Source organism: Microcebus murinus, chromosome 6 (genome assembly GCF_040939455.1).
Source record: "Microcebus murinus isolate Inina chromosome 6, M.murinus_Inina_mat1.0, whole genome shotgun sequence".
NCBI lineage: Eukaryota > Metazoa > Chordata > Mammalia > Primates > Cheirogaleidae > Microcebus > Microcebus murinus.
In genome coordinates this window covers 98,178,674-98,200,391 of record NC_134109.1, presented here as the reverse complement: position 1 = coordinate 98,200,391, position 21,718 = coordinate 98,178,674, and the positions used below count along the sequence as shown (strand labels likewise).

The 21,718-nt window shown below is 33.1% G+C and overlaps 1 protein-coding gene across 5 annotated transcripts in view; it reads left to right on the top strand.

Moving 5' to 3' along the window:
* Positions 1–21,718, top strand: part of VPS13C (vacuolar protein sorting 13 homolog C) — a 165,730-nt gene that overhangs the window by 61,478 nt on the left and 82,534 nt on the right. For all 5 annotated transcript variants that reach the window (XR_012919788.1, XR_012919789.1, XM_076004438.1 and 2 more), the window contains 14 exons: positions 870–987; positions 4,013–4,142; positions 4,805–4,883; positions 5,562–5,701; positions 8,656–8,809; positions 11,111–11,190; positions 12,705–12,764; positions 13,957–14,119; positions 14,873–14,989; positions 16,444–16,547; positions 16,734–16,901; positions 17,382–17,686; positions 18,971–19,118; positions 19,853–19,961. Coding sequence is in view for 3 of the 5 variants with exons in the window: in XM_076004438.1 (XP_075860553.1) it covers positions 870–987; positions 4,013–4,142; positions 4,805–4,883; positions 5,562–5,701; positions 8,656–8,809; positions 11,111–11,190; positions 12,705–12,764; positions 13,957–14,119; positions 14,873–14,989; positions 16,444–16,547; positions 16,734–16,901; positions 17,382–17,686; positions 18,971–19,118; positions 19,853–19,961 (1,875 nt within the window). In the remaining 2 variants the exon portion in view is untranslated. The remainder of the gene's footprint in view (positions 1–869; positions 988–4,012; positions 4,143–4,804; positions 4,884–5,561; positions 5,702–8,655; positions 8,810–11,110; positions 11,191–12,704; positions 12,765–13,956; positions 14,120–14,872; positions 14,990–16,443; positions 16,548–16,733; positions 16,902–17,381; positions 17,687–18,970; positions 19,119–19,852; positions 19,962–21,718) is intronic.

Sequence of the window (21,718 nt, the reverse complement as noted above, 5' to 3'; positions counted from 1 at the left end):
GCTTTGGTGTTTTCTACTACTTCAGTAAAGATTTTTGGTTTTTTAGACTTGTTTACTTTTTAGGAACAATAAGTATTTGTTAATTATCCTTGAATATATCACTTTGGGGTAGGTCATTGGAGAAAAGGACAGACATAATTTCTGTATGCAGAGTTAATACTCTATTAGGAGGGATGAAATTTATTAAAATATAAATATATAATGCTCTACTTAATTTTTATATCCTAGGAACCCAGTAATTCCTTGAAAGGAAGTACTTACACAGACCATTAAAATGGGGTTTTCTTTTGTATGTACTTAAGTATAATTGTTTGAATTATAAGTGATAAAAATTGTTAAATCATTGCCATCAGTAAAGATCTTCATAGGACTCCATTAGCCATTGGAAAATCTGTCTTTGAGACCTTATTTGAAGAAAAGTGATTATTACACTTTTTTGTCATAAAATCTTACTTGATAAAACTCATTTTTACTTTGGAATTATGTGCTAAGCTAGTGTAAATATTGCACTTAGGAACCCCATAAATCTCATTTTTTCCTTTTTTTTTTCTATTTTTTTCCCCTCTTCACTGTAACTGTCCACCATCACTAATTCTGGAATCAAGGTAATAAATTCCTGAGGCTTTTTTTTCTTGGTTATTTTGACATGCAAGATGTTATCATATGAATGTTATGCAAATACTTAGAATTAAGTTTGTATCACAGTTTTTGTTACCTATTTGTATTATAAAAATAGGTTATTTAACTTGTATGCTGAAAGAAGTAAAAGTTGGTAATCATTGACTCTGTTTTAACCTAGAGTGGTTTTCCACAGAATACCTGATAATTTAAAAAAACAGTCATTTAATATTTTAAATTATTTTTTAAAGAGGAAAACTGGAAAAAGTGCCGATTTCAGCATCCATCAACTATGCATATATTGCAACCAATGGATATTCATGTTGAGTTGGCCAAGGCAATGGTAGAAAAAGACATTAGAATGGCCAGGTAATGTATGAGTTTCTTTTGTATTAGAAAATCAACAAGGTGAAGTATATCTGCATCAGTTACTGGCTTTTAAGGAAGGAAAGATAGATTTCTATAGGAGACAGAAAAAAATAATGATGATTCTATTTTGTAGCAGAAACACATTTGTAAGAAAATGTATATTTGAATTATATATCACCTCTCTTATTTCAGAAGTATTTGGACTTTTATAATATATTCTGTAAAAGTTGGGTAATCCATGTTTTTGAATGGATGCAGTTGAAAGTTCAGTATCAATGAAATCTTCAAAAAAATTAGAGATTCTTTTGATCATGAAATCATGTAGAATCCTGAAAAAACTAAGAGAATAAAAAATAGAAACTGATTTTTGAATTTAAGTAGACAGTTATAAAATATTTATGCTGCCTTTTTAAGAACAGCTTTATAGAATTGACATTCAATAAACTGTATCTACTTAAAAGTTACAATTTGATAAGTTTTGACCTCTTCTGTATATCTGTGGAAGTGTCATCAAAATAATGATGATGATAATGAACACATTCATCACCTTCAAAAATTTCTTTGTTCCCTTTGTACCGCTTCCTTTCCTTTCTTTCCCTACCTAAATCCTCTTCCCCAACTTCCTGCCGAACATCAGCCTGCTTTCTAACATAGATTTGTTGGAATTTTCTATAAATGGAATCATAGCATTTTAATTGTTTTGTTTGACTTCTTCCATTCAACATAATTAGTTTGAGATTCATTTATGTTGTCTTATGTAGCAGTAGCTCATTGATACTCTTTATCACATGGATGTTAAGCCAGCCTTGCGTTGCTGGATAAACCTCACTTGATAATGACATAGAGGTTGAACACCCTTAATCTGAAAACCCCAAATTTAAAATGATCCAAAATTCAAAACTTTTTGAGTGCCAATCTGACACCACAAATGGATAGTTCCATACATAAGTACTTAACACAAACTTTGTTTCATGCACAAAATTATTAAAAATAATATATAAAATTACCTTTGGGCTATGTGTATACAGTGTATATGAAACATAAATGAATTTTGTGTTTAGACGCGGGTCCCATTTCCCAGGTTATCTCATTATGCGTATGCAAATATTCCCAAATCCCAAAATTACAAAGTCTAAGGCATTTATTTTCCTAAGCATTTTGGATAAAGGATACTCACCCTTGTGTTATTTTTTAAAAAACATTACTGGATGTGGTTTGCTAAAATTTTGTTATGAAGTTTTATATCTTTGTTTATGAGGGATATTGGTCTGTGCTTTGCTTTTCTTGTTTTGGTAAGAGTGTAATAGTGGCTTTGTGGAATGAGTTTTCTGGAAGATGTAGTGTAGAATTGTTAGGTAGAATTTATTGGTACCTACCTTAAATGTTAGGTAGAATTTATTGGTAAAGCTGTCTGGGCTTAGAGTTTTCTTTTTGAGAGGGTTTATAACTATAAATTCAACTTCTTTAACAGATAAAAAAGGCTATTCAGGTTATCTATTCTTTTGAGTGATCTTTTATATGTTTCAGGTTATTTATTTATTTATTTTTCATTTTTTTTAGATACAAGATTTTACTCTTTTGCCCAGGGTGGAATATAATGGCATGATCATACCTCACTGTAATCTCGAACTCCTGGGCTCAAGTGACCTTCCCATCTTAGTCTCTTGAGTAGCTAGGACCACAGGCATGCACTACTATGCCCAGCTAAATTTTTAAAATTTTTTGTCAAGATGAGTTCTTGGCTGTGTTGCCTAGGCTGGTCTCAAACTCCTGGACTCCAGTGATCCTCCTGCCTTGGCCTCCCAGAGTGCTGGGATTACAGATGTGAGCCACTGTGCCTGGCTTGAAGTGTTTTAAATGAGGGTTTGAGTTATTGTTTGTGTGACTCAAGGAATTTGTCCATCTTAGATGTTAAGTTTATTGGTATAAAGTTACCTTTATAATACATGAAGAATCTGTATTGATGTTACCTCTCTCACAACTGATATTAGTAATTTGTGCCTTTTCTCTTATTTTCTTCATTCTGCCTAGAGGTTTATCAATTTTGTTGATCATCTTCTGAAAGATCCTGATTTTGGTTTCAATTATTTTCTCTATTGTGTTTTTATGAATATTTTTTATTTTGCTGATTTCCACTTTCATATTTATTATTGCTTTCTTCTGCTTACTTTGGGCTTCATTGGCTTTTCATTCCTAGTTTCTAAAGGTGAAAGTTGAGGTCATTGATTTTATATCTTTATTTTTTTCCAATATTGGCATTTTAGTGCTATAAATTTCCCTTTAAATACTGCTTTACTGATTCCCGGTAATGCATCTAGCAGTTAGTCATCTGTCAACTGGAGCTGTTCACAGTGTGGTCAGGAAGCCAAAGTTAAACAACAACCTGAAAGAGCTTTATGAGCAGCAAGTATCGGCCACAAAACTATTGGGACAGACGAACCTGAGGCAGTTCCATTGAGTGGGGAAGCAGAATAGGAACAGCTGGCAACAAGTGAGCAACTGATGAAAGGATGATGGTGATTCACCAGTCAGTAAAACACATGCCCCCATGTAGCTTACGTTTTAATCAGAGGAGACATAAAATAAACAAGTGTATGGCAATATATGATATGTCAGGTGCTGCCAAGTGCTCTGTGTAAAAAGAAAGCAAGACAAGGGGATAGAGAGTAGTAATGGGATAGATACTCTTTGGTGTTTATGATGAGAAATCTGTGATGCCAGGTGTTTTTAGTTTTATAGAACTAAAGAATAGCATTTGAAAAGATTTTCATAAAAATTAGTTGACTTAAAAAGGTTTGACTGCTTATGAAGGATTATGAAGGATATGTTTAAATTATCTGGAAATGTGGCTTACCATAGAAGTTCCCATTTCTTGACAGTGTCTAAAGGATGCAGTGGTGTGATTAGATTGAAACAGGTCCAAAGGAACTTTGACTCTGCAATGTAGTCTCTTCTTCCATCCCCTCTCCCCTCTATAATATAGAGAAGCTGACCTTAAAACCTTACAACTGAATTGTGTTTTTAGATTTAAAGTAACAGGAGGACTTCCTTTGATGCATGTGAGAATTTCTGACCAGAAGATGAAAGATGTGCTATGTTTGCTTAATAGTATACCCTTGCCACAGAAATCATCAGCACAGTCTCCAGAGAGACAGGTAAATGGATATAATACAAATGCTAGATCTCTTATTTTCACCACTGTTTTAGAGTAGTACTAAAAGTCAATTTTAGGGCAAAGGTTATAAGTGAAAGGACCAAAAATATAGAAATGAAAGGAAAATATCTTTCAAATTTATAAGATCTGTTTTAAATGGGAATAGAAATTTTCTTTAAAATTATGCAGATAAAACACTTGGTGTAAAATTTCATCATGTTGGACTTAAAAGTTCTAGGTCATTTTAATTGGAATTGATCTTTACAACATAAAAAACATGTTGGATTTCCATTTACTTTGAAATGAAGTTTGAGAGAGCCTACTGATGGTGATACCATTTCCCAGGGACCTGTAGTAAAAATGTACTTTAATATTATTATAATAGACAGCATGTAAATTATACACAATGGCAAACAGACTAACCTAGACTCACACATAGTTTTGTCCTTGTAAATGGAGGTCGTGGTCTTAATAATTTGTAAATTCTAGCCAATCATTAGTTAGTTGATTGCATAGTATTTTTTGTTAGAAGATTTGTATATTAAGTATATACGTCTTTCCATCTCTCTCTGTCTCTATTACTTTTTAGTCTTTCTCTCATTTATATACATTTAATCCTACTGAATGAGTATTTTTAAGAAAACTTTTTGAATTCTTTGTTAGGTGTCCTCAACTCCTGTTATTTCGGGTGGGACAAAAGGTCTACTTAGTACTTCACTATTGCTAGATGGAGTGGACTCAGGTAAGGAAAGTATTAATAAAACATTCTTTATTAAAGCAGGCTTATAACTTGTTATGTAGAGGTAACATTTTCACAAAATAAGGAAATTCTGAAAGTGCTATAGTCATTTACTGGTTCTAGTTCCAGTTGTGCTAATAATAGTATGACTTTGAGTCATTTATCTTCTTTAAGCCCAGTTTTCCTCATTGGATAAACGAAGAGATTTTTGTGGTTGACAGTGCTTACTTAAGATTTTAAGTAAGCTACTTTTTTGCCCCAGTCTCTATGTGATCCTTTTCTCTATCTCTGTCCTAATTTATCTGTTTTAATTTTGAACTAGAATGTAAGCATCATGAGGACAGGACCATGAATATCCCGGTCATTCTGGTGTCCTTAGTGGCTAGCGTAATCTGATACGTGGTAATTGATGCCCAGTAAATACTTAGTTGTGTACTGAATGAAGGAACTAAAGTGAAAAACAGAATTATCAAAGACAAGATTTGCTATTTGATTTTAAATATGATTACCACATGCCAGATTGAGTCATTTTGTGGAACTTTGGAAAAAAAACGATTTTGATGTTGGATATGAAGATTATATCTAACAAGTGAAATTTCCTTTTGGGAGATTTAGATTTGAGTGTTTATACAGTTATCAATGGACATTGTCTCAGATCATATGAATGTTTTTTTCCTTTAGAGTCTGATGATGAGTATTTTGATGCTGAAGATGGAGACTCACAGACTAGTAAAAGTATGAAAGGATCAGAACTAAAAAAAGTTGCAGAGGTCCCAAATGAGGAGCTCATTAATCTTCTACTCAAGTTTGAAATTAAAGAGGTATATGTATTTTTTTGTCCATAAATAAATATATTCTTACTGTCACTATCTTGTAAACTATCTCAAGCTAAATGCTATAACATTTAGTCAATACTAAATGTTAAGTATATTAAAAATGTGGTACTCTATCTTCCCTACTGCCCAGCACACCTGTGCACACACACATACATACATACCCAATACACAAAGTTTCAGAAAAATGTTATTTTCTAAAAAACTAATGTAAGATTATTCATGATGTATCTGCTTTATTCTGGAAGAGCTTAAAACTCTTAATTAGGGTTTGCTTTCCCACAGAAAATTTTTATGATATTTAATTTCTTTTAAATTTTTCACTTTTAAGCTAAATAATATTGTTCATTTTCATGTTTATAATTTTTAGAAAACTACACACAACTTAAATTTCCAGCATGTTCTTTACAGCCTTTAAAAGTCATGTAGTGGCTGGGCGCGGTGGCTCACGCCTGTAATCCTAGCTCTCTGGGAGGCCCAGGCGGGCGGATTGCTTGAGGTCAGGAGTTCACAACCAGCCTGACCATGAGTGAGACCCTGTCTGTACTAAAAATAGAAATAAATTAATTGGCAAACTAATATATATATATAGAAAAAATTAGCCAGGCATGGTGATACATGCCTGTAGTCCCAGCTACTTGGGAGGCTGAGGCAGCAGGATTGCTTGAGCCCAGGAGTTTGAGGTTGCTGTGAGCTAGGCTGATGCCACGGCACTCACTCTAGCCTGGGCAACAAAGCGAGACTCTGTCTCAAAAAAAAAAAAACAAAAAAAACCCCAAAAAGTCATGTAGTAAAAGTAAACATGGGAAGATATTTGCAATATATTATCATCTGGGAAAAACATTACAATACCAAGGACATTATTATTCCATTTAAAATTATATGTATATATTTTCTTTCATAAATTACAGACAGTGTTCATCTCTGGGTGGTAGGATTACAGTTTTTCATATTTGCCTGTTTGCTTTTCCATATGTTCTACGGTTTCTATAATCAATTTATATTGCTTTGATAATAAAACACAAAAGATGTAAAGTGGAGAACCTCGGACTGAGTAATTTATAAAGGAAAAAGGTTTATTTCTTACAGTTCTTAGGCTGGGAAGTCCAAGGGCATGGTGCCTGCATATGGTGAGGGTCTTTGGGCTGCATCATTCCATTGAGGAAAGGTGGAAGAGCAAGTGAGCTTGTATGCAAGAGCAAAGCACAAGGAGCCAGTCTCACTTTATAACAGTCAGCTCTTTTGATAATGAACCCGCTCTCAGAACAACAACATTAATCTATTCATGAAGGTGGATCCCTCATGACTTAAACAACTTCTATTAGGCCACACCTCCCAACACTGTTACATTGAGGATTAAGTTTCAACATGAGTTTTGGAAGGGACATTCAAACCATAGCAAGGAGCATTTCTGTTCTGGTCATTCTGATATCCTTAGTTGTGGCATAGCCTGTTACATGGTAGATGATATCTAGTACATATATATTGAATATTGAATGAATGAACTAATGTGAAAAACAATCAGAACCTTTGAAAAAAACAGTAGTGCTATTTGAAATATTTTTCTCAGTGTGACTTTTTTTGTTCTGTAGTTTCACATATTTCTGTAGTGAAATTTATTGCATATTTCCTTTATGTCCCAGTTTTAGTGTATGTTTAGAAAATTCTGTTACAAAAATATTTACTCATGATTCTATATATTATTATACTTTATTATTTCATTGCTTTCATATATCATTTATTTATATGAAACTTTTTTTAATATCAGTTTTGTACTTAATACCTTATAGTACTGTTATTATCTTATTGTTTTTCAGTTGATAATCCTGGTTATTCTTAAGTATATAATTATATCATCTGCTAATAGTCATTTTTGCCCTTTTTTCAGCATTTATATTGTTCTGTTGTTCTAGTTACTGTTGCTGCCTATCAAGTTTCCCTAAAACTTACTAGCTTAAAACAGCTATTTCAATTTGGTCACAATTTTGTGGTTTAAGAATTCTGGTTGGGCCCACTTGGGTAATTTTGTGTATAATCTTCCATTTGGTTGCAGTCCAATCTTGTCTGGGGCTGCAGTCATCTGAAGCCTCAAGCTAGACTCCATGTGGCTCACTCATGAGGCTGCCAATTGATACTGGATGTTGGCTGACAGCTCAGCTGGCATTGTTGACCAAAACACCTACTCATAGCCTCCCAGCATGGCACTAACTTTTTACATGGCACCTGGCTTCTGCCAGACTGAGCATTTCCAGGTGGGAGTTTCATGGCCTTTTGTTGACATCAGAAGTCATGATAGTATCACTTCCTTTCTACTCTATAGATCGAAGCATCCAGAAGCTTGCCCAAATTCTGAGGGTGGGGATAAAGACCTCCACCTCTTAATTGGAGTATCAGAGAATTTGTATCTTTTAAAAATTGCTATGTATATATTATTTTTTATTGGCTAAATATGCTGGCTGTCATTTCCAGATGACTAAACTTAAATAGTAGTATCATAGTGAACATTCTTGCTTACTTTTGGCTTTAATGGGGATATTCTTTTTTTAATTGCCAAACATGATTTTCTTTTTGTATTTTTTTTTGTTGCTTTCTTCTCTTTCCATCCGGATTCTAGAGCAGATTTTTGTTTTTAAATGCAGGTTTTAGAAAATCATATTAAGGAAGAATCCATACATTCCTATTTTATTAAATTTAAAAAAGTAAATCGACAATGGAGTTAAATTTCATCATGATATTTTATGGATGTACTTATATTCATCATACAATAATAGAATTTAAGGTGATAATTTCTGATTATATTGAATAACATTATGGTAGCAGAGGGATATGAGCAAAGCTTCTATTTTCATAGTGATGTTTATAGAGAAAGATTTTGTTTTTGTTATTTTAAGTATGATTCAGACTTCTTACCAACTTTTCACTAGCTGTGCTAATTCTTTTAGGTAATTTTGGAATTTACTAAACAACAGAAAGAAGAAGTTACAATTCTAGTATTTAATGTTACTCAGTTGGGAACAGAGGCTACAATGAGAACATTCGACTTAACTGCAGTATCTTATTTAAAGAAAATCAGCTTGGATTACCATGAAATTCAAGGTAACAGCCAGGGAAAAATAGCAATAATAGCCAATAATAAAATAGCACTTTTGACTGTCTGAGACACTTTAATTTATAATAAATAATAGTTAGCACTGTTCTAAGCACTTTATAAGTAACAACTCATTTAATCCTTATAACAATGCTATGGGGTAGGCAATGTTGTTATCTCCAATTTACATGTTAGTAAACTGAGGCATAGATTGGTTATATAATTTACTCATAGTCACACTAGTAATGTGACTGAACTAGTTGTTAGGGGCTGAACCATGGTTTTAATGCTAGAAATCTGGCCCTAGGGCCTATGGTCTATTATCTGTTAACTCAGAGTTTATAGAAATCCCCTTAATATAGGGAGTAGTATTCCCGTTTTACAAACAAAGAAAGGCTAAGTAAAGAAAGATTAAGTGGCTTACTCAATATCGTTCATCTGTTGAATGGCAAAACCTAGGATTCATCTCTGTTCTTATGATATTGAAGGCCTTGTTCTATTAGTTTGTAGATCACAAGAAGCACCAGGTTATGAAAATAAGCGTGGTAGGATGTAAAGTCAGCTCTTTTAGAAGCTTTTATAGTTTATTCATTTCAATGTGTATCTTGTGTGCTCAGATATTTGGGGTGTGAAGGAATGGATGAATCTACAGTAATTAAAATTCCCTAATATTCGCTTAATGCTTTAGTCAAATATAGTCACCCCTCGGTATCTGTGTGAGAATGGTTTCCGGATCCCCACAGGTACCAAAATCTGCAGATGCTCAAATTCTTTATGTAAAATGGCATAGTATTTGCATAGAACCTACACACATCTTTCCGTATACTTTAGATCATCTCTGGATTACTTATAATACATAAAACAATGTAAATCCTATTAAATAGTTGTTATGCTGTGTTGAGTTTTGAAATTTGTACTATTTTTAATTGTTTATTATTTTTGCAAATACTTTGATCTGAGATTGGTTTATTCCATGGACGTGGAAGTCACAGATTTGGAGGAGTGACTACAATAAAGACCTGAGTTTTGTAATTTATTTTATTTTATTTATTTATTTATTTTTATTTTTATTTTTTTGAAACAGACTCTTCGATTTGTTGCTCAGGCTCTAGTGAGTGCCATGGCATCAGCCTAGCTCACAGCAACCTCAAACTCCTGGGCTCAAGCAATCCTGCTGCCTCAGCCTCCTGAGTAGCTGGGACTAAAGGCATGCACCACCATGCCCGGCTAATTTTTCCTCTATATATATTAGTTGGCCAATTAACTTCTTTCTATTTGTAGTACAGACGGGGTCTCACTCATGGTCAGGCTGGTTTCGAACTCCTGATCTCGAGCAGTCCTCCCGCCTAAGCTTCCCAGAGTGCTAGGATTACAGGCGTAAGCCACCACGCCCGGCCTGTAATTTTTTTAATTGCTGAAAAATTCAGTTTAGAGGAAAAATGTTTTGTCTTAGTAATTTTCTGTGGGCACTGTAAGAGTTTACTGTATGGAGGGAAAAAATATAAATAATAAATTTTCTAGGCTATTTTGTCCTGGGAAAGGTTATGACCCTGGAAGTCAAGGAAAATTTTTAAGATATCTGTGGAGCAAGAGTTAATAATAAAAGATGTATAAAATGGTGGGCAAATAATTTCTCCCTCCACAGCTTTTGGAGGAGATAGTTTCTTGGTACATCTACATAAGGTTATAGAGAACATCTGGTAGTCCTTTGTTGTTTTTAAGTTAAAAAGAAGTTTAACAGTTTTCCCTTAGAAGAAAGACTTTCTTCTTCTATATAAGTCATCTCTCTCAGTATAAACAAAGGAAAATTATTTAAATTTCTCCAATATAAATACAGTATTTACTCTAGAATGTTAGAGCTCAACAGGATATAAGAGATTTTTGTAGTCCAAACTCCTTGTTATATAGTTGAGGAAACTGATGTTCAATAACTTCTGGTAAGGGTAGAGATGGACTGGAATTCATAGTTCCTGATTTTTATACCTTTGGTCTTTCTACCACCGTACGAATATATATATATATCCTTAAAAATATCTAGAGAAATTTTGTTTATTTTTGAACATAGATGTGAAGTCAAGTGAAAATAAATTTACATGTTTTTAAGTAAGTTGAATGCCAAAAGTAAGATAAGGATTTGGATGGGTTTATTTTTTAAATAGTGATGGCTTTAATATTTAATAATCATAACAATATGAACAGATATTTTTTTAAAGCTTAATTAACAAATTAAAAAAAAGACATCCAGAAAGTTTGAAAATTAAAAAGGCCAATTTATTTGAAACAATTTTTTTCCTTTTTCTTTAATCTAGGATTCAAAAGGAAACCCCTTCACTTGATTAGCTCTTCTGATAAACCTGGATTAGATCTTTTAAAAGTGGAATATATTAAGGTAAGGGCTGTAGAATGATTATATATTTATTGCATACTCCAAATTATACCCTTGGAAGGAAAAAGATAATAGTACATGACTAATGGTTCTGGATGTGTATCACAGTTTTTAATTATAGGGATATCTACTGTTTCTTTTTTTATCTATACACCTTCTTTCACCTTCACTTAATTTCAGGGCTGTTACAAAAGTACTAAGCTGCTTGTCCCTAAAGCCTGGGGACAAAGTAGGTGCTATTTCTATCTTCTAGGGCATATTTGCTTACGTACACTCATTATAGGTCATATATAGGTGACATTTGGCTGAGTATCCTGCATCAAAAAGGATAAAGTCAAATTAGATTGGGTTCAGAAGAGAACTGCTAGGATCGGGAAGGGACTCCAAAATATATGAGAAATACTGAAGGAACGTACAGTATTTAGCTTCACTGAAGACTTGTTGATTTGTTTCATCATTTAACAACTATTTATTGAATATCTGTATGTGTCATTGAATGTCTGTACTTTCAGGCCCTTGGGATATAGAGATGAAAAACATTCTCTGTTCTCAAGGAAATTACAGAGAGACAAGTATACCACACTTAAAATATTAATATAATGTGATTAAAATATTAATATAATGTGATTGATTTTCTGATAAAGAAAAGCTCAAAGCATTATGGGAGGAGAGAAGCAGGGAAACTGGCCAGGCCAGAAAGCTTCTAACAGGAGCAGGAGGTAAATCCTTGAGTTTGAATTTACTACATTTATTCCCAAGGGACAGAACTTGGACCAGTGGGTAGTTATGATGGGAGATAAGATTTTTGACTCAGTAGAAAAACCTCACTAAGTCAAAGTTCTCTAAAGATTGGATTTGTAAGGAAACAAGATTTCTTTCACTGGAGATTTTTTTAAAAAAATAGACTTGCTAAAGACTTTATGGAAGGATTTAAGCATTAGGCGATGGACAGACTAGATGACCTTCATACCTTTCAGCCTTTGGAGTTTATCATTCTGATCCTAGCTGCAGTTTTCCAGAAGTGAATGTTCTCCCATGTTTAAAGAGGATGACACAGTTACAAACACATTTATAACTAAATATAAATAAATTCACCAGAGAACATAAGTGATTTATTTATTTTGATCTTTTTTTTTTTTTTTTTTTTTGAGACAGAGTCTCACTTTGTTGCCCAGGCTGGAGTTAGTGCCGTGGAGTCAGCCTAGCTCACAGCAACCTTAATCTCCTGGCTCAAGTGATCCTCCTGCCTCAGCCTCCCAAGTAGCTGGGACTACAGGCATGTGCCACCATGCCCGGCTAATTTTTTGTATATATATTTTTTAGTTGGTCAATTAATTTCTTTCTATTTTTAGTAGAGACAGGGTCTTTCTCAGGCTGGTTTCGAACTCCTGACCTCGAGCAATCTGCCTGCCTCGGCCTCCCAGAGTGCTAGGATTACAGGCAGGCGTGAGCCACCACGCCTGGCCTATTTACTTTGATCTTAATTCATTGTTTAGAACTCTTGTTTGTTTTTTTAGGCTGATAAGAATGGACCTAGTTTTCAAACTACTTTTGGAAAAACTGAACAAACAGTCAAGGTAAGAAATTCTGTTAAGGAATATATTCTATTTGCAAATCACCTACTCTGGAAATCTCAATCCTTTGAGAGTAATTTGATGACATAATCAAGGACCAGTAAAAGTTATATGTAACCTTATAGATACTTACCATGCTCTGTGTTTATGATTCACCTTACTAAAGCCATTGTTTTGGCTTACTGTGTCACACCCTGATATCCTTAAATGTTTCAATATTATTTCTAAATAAGGAAGTACTATAGACAAAGGAACTTTGATTTACAAAGAGCTAACAGGATTCTAAACAAATCAAATTAGATTAAACCATTTTTTAATGCAGGGCCAAAAAAGTGAATCCAGCTGAGTCAAGGAGAGATGTTGAATACTTTTGAAGTTATGTTACATAGGTAGTAGCTTAGAGGAAGAAGAGGCATAATGTGCTTGAGAGTTACGTTAAAAGGAAAATAAGAGAGAGGAGTTCTAAAGGAGATCACAATTTTGAGAAATTGGAGAATCTGTTGTAATATTGTGAACCTTTTTATAGTTTTTATATTCATTTAGTGATTTGATGAAATGAAAATAAATTCTTTTCTATAACAGATTTTTATTTTAATTTGCTATTAGAAAACCACCCATTCTTGAAAACAATATGCTATTTTCTTAGCTTTCTAGAGTTTTGTTTTAAAAAATGTAGTACTTTACCCCTAAGTTACATATTCTATGTTTCTTTTTAAATGATTTGATAGTTACTATAGTTTTAGATCGTTGAGTAACTGAGAACTCACTCATATTGTCCTTTTTATATTTAAATCTCATGGAATACCACATTTGAAATAATTTCTAGAAATAATAGTTCCAGAATTTTATCTTTGACTTGGGCATCTTACATAATCATAATAGTCCATTGGAGATCCAAGAAATCATATATATATGTTGAATATTACGATGGCCGTGAGAAGATTACAGACTCCATGAGCATTATGCTTGGGAAATGGAGTAATTAGGTTATTGTGATACTCTAATGTAACCCTGAAGTGTGTAATTTACTCTCTGTATATTCCCTAAGGGAGTTGTGAATCTTCATCTCTTTTCTCTTCTTCCCAGCAGTGGAAAGCAGTGATGCAAGCCCAGCTATGGTAGCCTTTTGGGTCCATTGTGGAAACAGGTTATAATTGGCTGAAGAAAACTAATTTTCTCTTTAAAACATTTTTAGGTGGCCTTTTCATCTTTAAATCTGTTGCTACAAACACAAGCTCTTCTCTCTTCTATTAATTACCTGACAACCATTATTCCGTCGGATAATCAAGACACAGGTGTTGCCAAGGAGGTACAAATTCCAGCTGAAAAACAACAAAAAAATTCAACTCTACAGAAAGGTATGAAAACACATTTTAATTTCTTGTCAGAAAGGTTTTTAGAATTCTAGAGCTAAATGAGGAATATTAGAGATCATCTAATTCAGTCATTTAAATGCCATTTACCCCCCTCCTTCTATCCCTTTCTTCAAATTAAATTGTATGCAGGTGCCTGGTATATAAGGCAAATCTAATCAGTATTATTGTTTTAAAAAATGTTTGTATTTGTTCCTATTTTGGTGGTGGTAGGGGATGCATTTAGGTAGATAATAGAGGAAGAAGACCTGTATATATACTGAGCTCTTCCCACCTTCTTGGTGGCTCCAGAGGGGCTTCATGAAGGGTTAATCTTTTCTTCCATTTTACACATGAAGGAATAAAACCCAGAGACACAAAGGTAGGCATTCAGGGATAGCATCTAATCGGCCAAGAGCCTGGATTTTGGATCAGAAAGAACTCAGTTCACATCCTGATTATGCTACTTGAACTGTGTGGCCTTAGGCACATTATTTAACTTATCTGAGTTTCAATGTACTTATTTATTTACTTACTGTAGATTTTTTTTTGCTGTTAAATCACAAAAGTAACATGTCTCACTATTAAAAATGTAAACTCTACAGAATATGTAAAGCAAAAAAAAAAGTATTTGAAATTTTTAAGAGTTTTATATATTTTTTTAACAGAATAGTGGTTCATTTAATATAGGTAAGAAACCTGAATAGAATTTAGATTACTAGAATCTCACTGTGATGGAATACTTTGTTTTATTTTTAGTGATTGTATCCTCTAAAGATAGTGACATTATTGGCTTCAGCTTATTTGCCAAGTTGAATGCTTTCTCTGTCATCGTTTGTGATGAAAAGAGCAATATTGCCGAAATCAAGATTCAAGGTAAAAGTTCTCAATGGTATTAAAAATTGGTGAAAATATAAGCTCCTGTGTTCACTCCCCCCACCCGCTAGCCCCCCCAATTTTTTTTTGAGACAGAGCCTCACTCTGTTGCCCAGGCTAGAATGCCATGGCGTCAGCCTAGCTCACAGCAACCTCAAACTCTTGGGCTCAAGGGATCCTTCTGTCTCAGCTTTGCAAGTAGCTGGGATTACAGGCATGTGCAACCATGCCCGGCTAATTTTTTCTACATATTTTTAGTTGGCCAATTAGCTTCTTTTCTATTTTTGGTGGAGACAGGGTCCCACTCTTGCTCAGGCTGGTTTTGAACTCCTGACCTTGAGCGATTCACCCACCTCGGCCTCCCGGAGTGCTTGGATTACAAAGGTGAGCCTTCTTAATGCTAAAGCGTATACAAATAGGACGGCTGTGAGCTATGAAAGCTGAAAGGACCTGGTTGCACTGCTTGCTTGCTTCTCTGTGGGGTGTAGATGTTGGTCAGAATCCGACCATCCAGTTGAAGCCCATACACATTCCGGTGTTTGGGACCTTCCTGAGAGTTGTCTGAGAGGTAGAAAGGGATACTGATGGCAGAGCAGGAATGTGGTTGTTGGACTGGGAGAAGTGTCAGTTCAGAATTTAGGCGAAGGTTTGTGGATATGCTTTATCTTTATAATACTTTATTTTTTAAATTTATTTATGTTTTTGACTTTTGTATTATCTTTTTATTTTTTTATTTTAAAAAACTTTTTAGATATACCCTTGACTATAGATTTTTTTTATTTTTTACAATTTCTTAGGTATACCCTTATATTATCTTCATATGTATTATTTTTATATGTAATTATATTTATATAGTACATAATTATATATTATGTTTATCTTTAATTATGCTTTATCTTTATGCAAAATAACCTTATATTGAAGAACAAAATCTATAAGCCCATTAAGGTTTTTTAGGCAAAATCTGCTAAATCTCAGCTAGCTTTTCCTCTGGCCTTATCTTTACATGATCTGGTAAAGGTAAAGAATATGTTTAATGAAATTCTTTAAGAACTTAAAAACCAGAATACTGTAGGCTTTTTTTTTTTTAACTTGTCCTTTCCAAACTGGCATTGCATCTAGTAGCCTAAATTTGATTTGTGAAAGTTTTATAGTTGCCATGTAAATGACTAGATAAAAGGTATAAAGGACTTACTTAAATCCTGAGATAATCTATTTGCACTAGATGTGGTTTTTTTCAGATTGAAAATTCAGATAATTGTTTTTAATGAACTTATAGGTTTCAGTGTTTATAAAACTGAAAATACCTAATATTGTCATGTGTTTATCAATTGAGAGTTCAAACATTGCTAAATTTTAAAAAATACCACTCCAAAATAAAATCATGCAGTGGAAGGGAAGCTCTTATTTATGGTAGTTCTATAGAAATTATAATAATACAATTTTTTTTTCAGGCCTTGATTCTTCCCTTTCTCTTCAGTCAAGAAAGCAGTCACTTTATGCCAGATTGGAAAATATTATTGTCACAGATGTCGATCCTAAAACAGTTCATAAAAAAGTAGGTGATAGTAAACAGTTAATATTTTTTGATGATTGAATAAGAGATTCTGTTGTAAAATATATTAAAAACATTAATGAAATACACTTCATAGAATGTTTTTATATACATAAGCCCTTTTCCAAATGGTATTTTATTTTGTCATTAACTTTCTGAATAGAGTACATTCACATCTCTGTTTTTCAGGCTGTGTCCATAATGGGAAATGAAGTTTTTCGTTTTAACCTGGATTTGTATCCAGATGCAACTGAGGGGGATTCGTATACTGACATGTCCAAAGTGGATGGTGCACTCTCACTGAATGTTGGCTGTATTCAGATTGTCTACCTTCACAAATTCCTTATGTCACTTCTGGTAAAGTCACTATTTATATATTTTTTCAACTGAGAACTAATTAACTCTGATAATTATGATGGCAAATATTATAAACTTTGGATTTTAGGGTGGACATTGTTTTGATGATATCGTAAGTGGTGTTATGTATGAATGTAGAGGTCCAAACTCCTGTCTAACAGTTAAAATCTGAATCATTTAATATTTTTGCCTAGAACAATTTATTTTTGCTATAACATAATGAAGCTAAATTCTTGAATATAAAAATTATTGAAAATAGTTTTTTTCCCCCTGTTCCTTAGCCATAAAACATTAGCCCTGGTCAGGCAGCTCATAACTATAGATGGATTATCAGTAGTTTCTTCCTACCTCTAGAAAAATAGGACACAACTGAAAGTTATCTTTTGGAAAAAATTAACATATATAAAAAAAAGATGATGGTATTATTATTGATATGCCTGTGTTCTGTTTGAATTTCTCCTTTTAACTCTGTGTCCGTAGAACTTCCTGAACAATTTCCAGACTGCCAAAGAGTCTCTGAGTGCTGCCACTGCCCAGGCTGCAGAAAAGGCTGCCACAAGTGTGAAAGGTCTTGCCCAGAGGAGTTTTCGTGTTTCCCTCAATATTGATTTGAAAGCGCCAGTTATAATCATCCCACAGTCTTCCATTTCCACTAGTGCGGTAGTGGTAGATCTTGGGTTAATCAGAGTGCAAAATCAGTTCAGTCTGGTGTCTGGTGAAGACTACATCAATCCTCCAGTAATTGATACAATGGATGTTCAGCTAACAAAGCTCACACTTTCTAGGTATGCTCTTTCAGTAATTATGGGTTTAAGTATTAATGTTTTCCTTGAAATTTTATGACCATTGAAATTCATACCCAACATACTTCTTCTATTGTACAGAACAGTTTATTTTTTATGAACTTTTTATTTTGAAAATTTTCAAACCTACTGAAGAATTGCAAAAATAGTATCATAAGTGCATCTGTATATACTTGTAGATTCACCAACTGTTTACATTTGCCTTTTTCTATGTATATACATGTTAATATTATTTAAAGCATTTTTTGCTAGATTACTGGAGAATAGACACTGTGACCCTTTGCCCCCACTTAAATACTTTCGCATGTGTCTCCTAAAAACAAGGACATTCTTAAATTAACCACGATGTAATTATCAAAATTGGACATTTCCTTTTGATAAATACTGCTGTTAATATCTAAAATATAGTCATCATTTGGATTTTACTCTTATCTGAACAATGTCCATTGTAGTAATCTCCCCCACCGCTGATCCAGGATCACCCGTGGCATTTAATTGTATTTTGTAATACTGAGGGGAATTTCTGTACCCATGGAAACTTATTCTGGAATAGTTCTTCAGCCTTTCTTTGTCTTTTATGTTTATGTAATTATGTTTATTCAACATAATTACTATGTTGAATTTTGAAGAGTAAAGTCTAATTGCATAGAATACCTCTCAATTTGATTTTGTCTGAGTGATTCTTCATGGTTTGAGCTTGCACATTTTGTCAGGAATACTGTGTAAGTAATATTACATCCTCACTGGTCACACTAGGTGACACATGAAGTCTGTACATAATTCATTTAAAAATCATTTTGTACTCCATCCGAGGAGATTTAATTATCCAGAATAAAAAATAATGGTTATAAGGCAAGTCCAGAAAATAATCTTGGAGAAGGGCTTTATGAAATGCCTGAGAAAATGCTGACTGTCCACCTTACCATTGTTTTCTTCAGTCTCTGCACCAATACATCTGTTAGTCCTTAAAGAAACTGTATTTGATGATTTCTTCTCTCTTCAGCAGTGTGAATTTCTTTTAAAATTTTTATTACATTTTTACCTATCTACTGTTCAAATAAAAAGTTTTCTTAATGGTTCATTGTATATCACATATCTTAATCTGTCTTTCCTAGTGGATTATAGATTAATTATAAATTCAGTTTTGAAAACCCTTAGTAGCCCTGTTTCAAATAAGTATTTAAACCAGCAAATAACTGCTTGACTCTGTTTTTTAAAATATGTCATATTTATTTATGCATATGCATCATTTCCATTTTTCATTAGGACAGTGATCCAGCCAGGCATCTCCCATCCTGATATTCAGATGTTGCACCCAATTAACCTGGAATTTTTTGTAAATCGGAATCTAGCTGCATCTTGGTACCACAAGGTGCCTGTGGTAGAAATTAAAGGACACCTTGATTCAATGAATGTAAGTATATGAGTGAGGAAAACTTCGTTACTGAAATTTTAAACTCTGAAGATTTTCTCAGTATGAATCCATATGAAATGTAGAATTTTATACTGAATGGTGTAAGAAAAATTTAAGTGAGACACTGTCCAACAAGGTCCTTATTATTTTCAGTAGAATTTAATCTTCAGCTAAGCGTTACTTATCTTTTAAATTTGCTATACGTACACAATGGTAGAGGTTGGTATGCAAATTACTTTTTAGTATATTATAGTTCATCTCATACTCTATATTTATACATACATCTTTATTGTTAGGGATATCTGAGTACTCCTGCGATAATTATGGCATTGAGGGAAATGCCTGTTTTTTTTATATTGAAGACAAATCTATTTCATTGGGATTATTATTCTTATAAAAGAATTTATGCATTGTCTGAATTTGTCACTTTTTAAAATTGATCAGATTTTTTTGATCATAATTTTCAGTAAAGATAATATGTTAAGTCATTGGGGCTAATATTGCATCATAAATTATATTGTTTTTCTATAAATGTTTTATCTTTGAAAATAAAAATTTTAACATGAAATAAGTGGTAAAATACTTGAGTGGGTAGTTATTACTAACTTTTCAGTCAATGTTAGTTGTTATCCTGTCCTTTGTGTTTTGTTACTGTGAATTTATTTTCTGTATTAAAATTGTTTGATTTTATAATGTAATATATTTATTTTTTCTTTTAACATAATATTTCACAGGTTACTCTAAACCAGGAAGATCTCAATCTTTTACTTAGGATACTAGCAGAAAATCTTGGTGAGGCTGTTGAAGACATGGATAAAGTGAAACCAAGGGTGCAAGAGACAGGTAAGAGGCTGACAGTAGGTGGCATAATACACGTGTCATTTTACAATTTAGTAAGGACAAAGACAATAGAAATGAAATAAACAAATACATATTCACAAATTGTGATTTGTATTAACAAGCAAACAGGATACTATTGAATGAAATCATAGTTGGAGATGATTGACTTTTTTTAGTTAAGCAAACAGTCAGTTATAGTTTCAGACTTTTTTTCCTAAATTGCATGAGTTGAGAGGAGGCCATAAAAAATTAAAGAAGGGTTTCAAATCAGTTGTGGATTCCTGGAATAATCATTGAATTCACACATATAGAAAAAACATTTTGAGTTGGCATGATGCTATGGTAGTATACACTATCTGATTTTAAAATAAGTCTTAGCAAAATACCTGTAACAATTGAAATGGTTGAGAAATTACCACTTCCCAAAGATACTGAAAAAATTGTACTATAGTAAAAATGCAAAGAGAATTTAATTAATTACAGTGGCCCTTTTGGCCTAATGACAAAGTAAGTACCAGACTTATTTTTTAAGCTGTAGTATATGTATATTTATACATAATGTACATGTACACATACATATATAATCTTAAATTTTTTTGGAACAAATGATATTATGCTATATATATCTGCATTTATGTTTGTGTGTTTATGCACATTGCTGTTTCTAAAAAATTAACAACCTATTTTGGTGTCTGTTCCATATCTGTAGGTATACTGTATATTCATTCTTTTAATAGCTGCCTAGTATTAATTTCTGTTGAAGTGTCATAATTTATTTATCTACTGATAGGCATCTCAGGTTGTTTTCAGTCATTCACCATTACCGTGTTGTGTCAAATATCCTTGTATATCTATTTTTACAAGTGCATGTATATCTGTAGGAAAGCGACAGCTAAAGGAGATGCAGTCTCTATTAATCCAGTCAAACTTAATCAATAATTAAATCAACAAATAAATTCAGTGGGATTAATTTAATTTACAATTTTGACAGATCATGCTGAATTTGTACTCATTTTGCACTCCCACCAGGGTTGTTTTCTGTACCTTTCTAATGTAGTATAGTATCAGATTCTAATACTTTTGTCCATGTGCTAAATAAGAAATGAGATCCCACTGTATTTTTTATTGAAAATCTTTATTATATGTTAATACGTACAGTAAAGTACACAAATATTAAGTGTACAGTTTAATGAATTTTACATATGAGTACACCTGTGTAATCACCACGATCAAGATATAGCACATATCTAGCACCCCAGAAGGCCTCCCTCTTGCCCCTTCCCAGTCCGTACCAAACACCCTGTCTGCAAATTTACCCAGAGGTAATTATCATTTTAACACATTGACTGCCACACTAGAAAAAAATTTTTTTCCCCGGGGCCACAGTGTTTTATTAAAACAAAATGATCCTTTCTAATTTGTTATTTTTTGTGTGTTTTCTGTGTGTGAGTTATATGTAGCGCAATCCCCATTTTTAGAATCGTCAATATTTATTGTAACAATAGGAAGATCAGCGAGTAAGATTTTCATGAACCAACTGCAGGGTTTTACGAGGCCCCAGGCTAAAAACTAGCCTGAGTTAAATACAACTCACATGGCAGTCAATGTGTTAACTTGTAGTAGATAGATTAGTTTGCCTTTTTGAATTTCATATAAATAGAATTATACAGAATTTACTCTATGGTGTTTGGCTTCTTTCATTCAACATTTTGTTTGTGAGATTCATCCATGTTGTTGTATGTAGCAGTAGTTATTTCTTT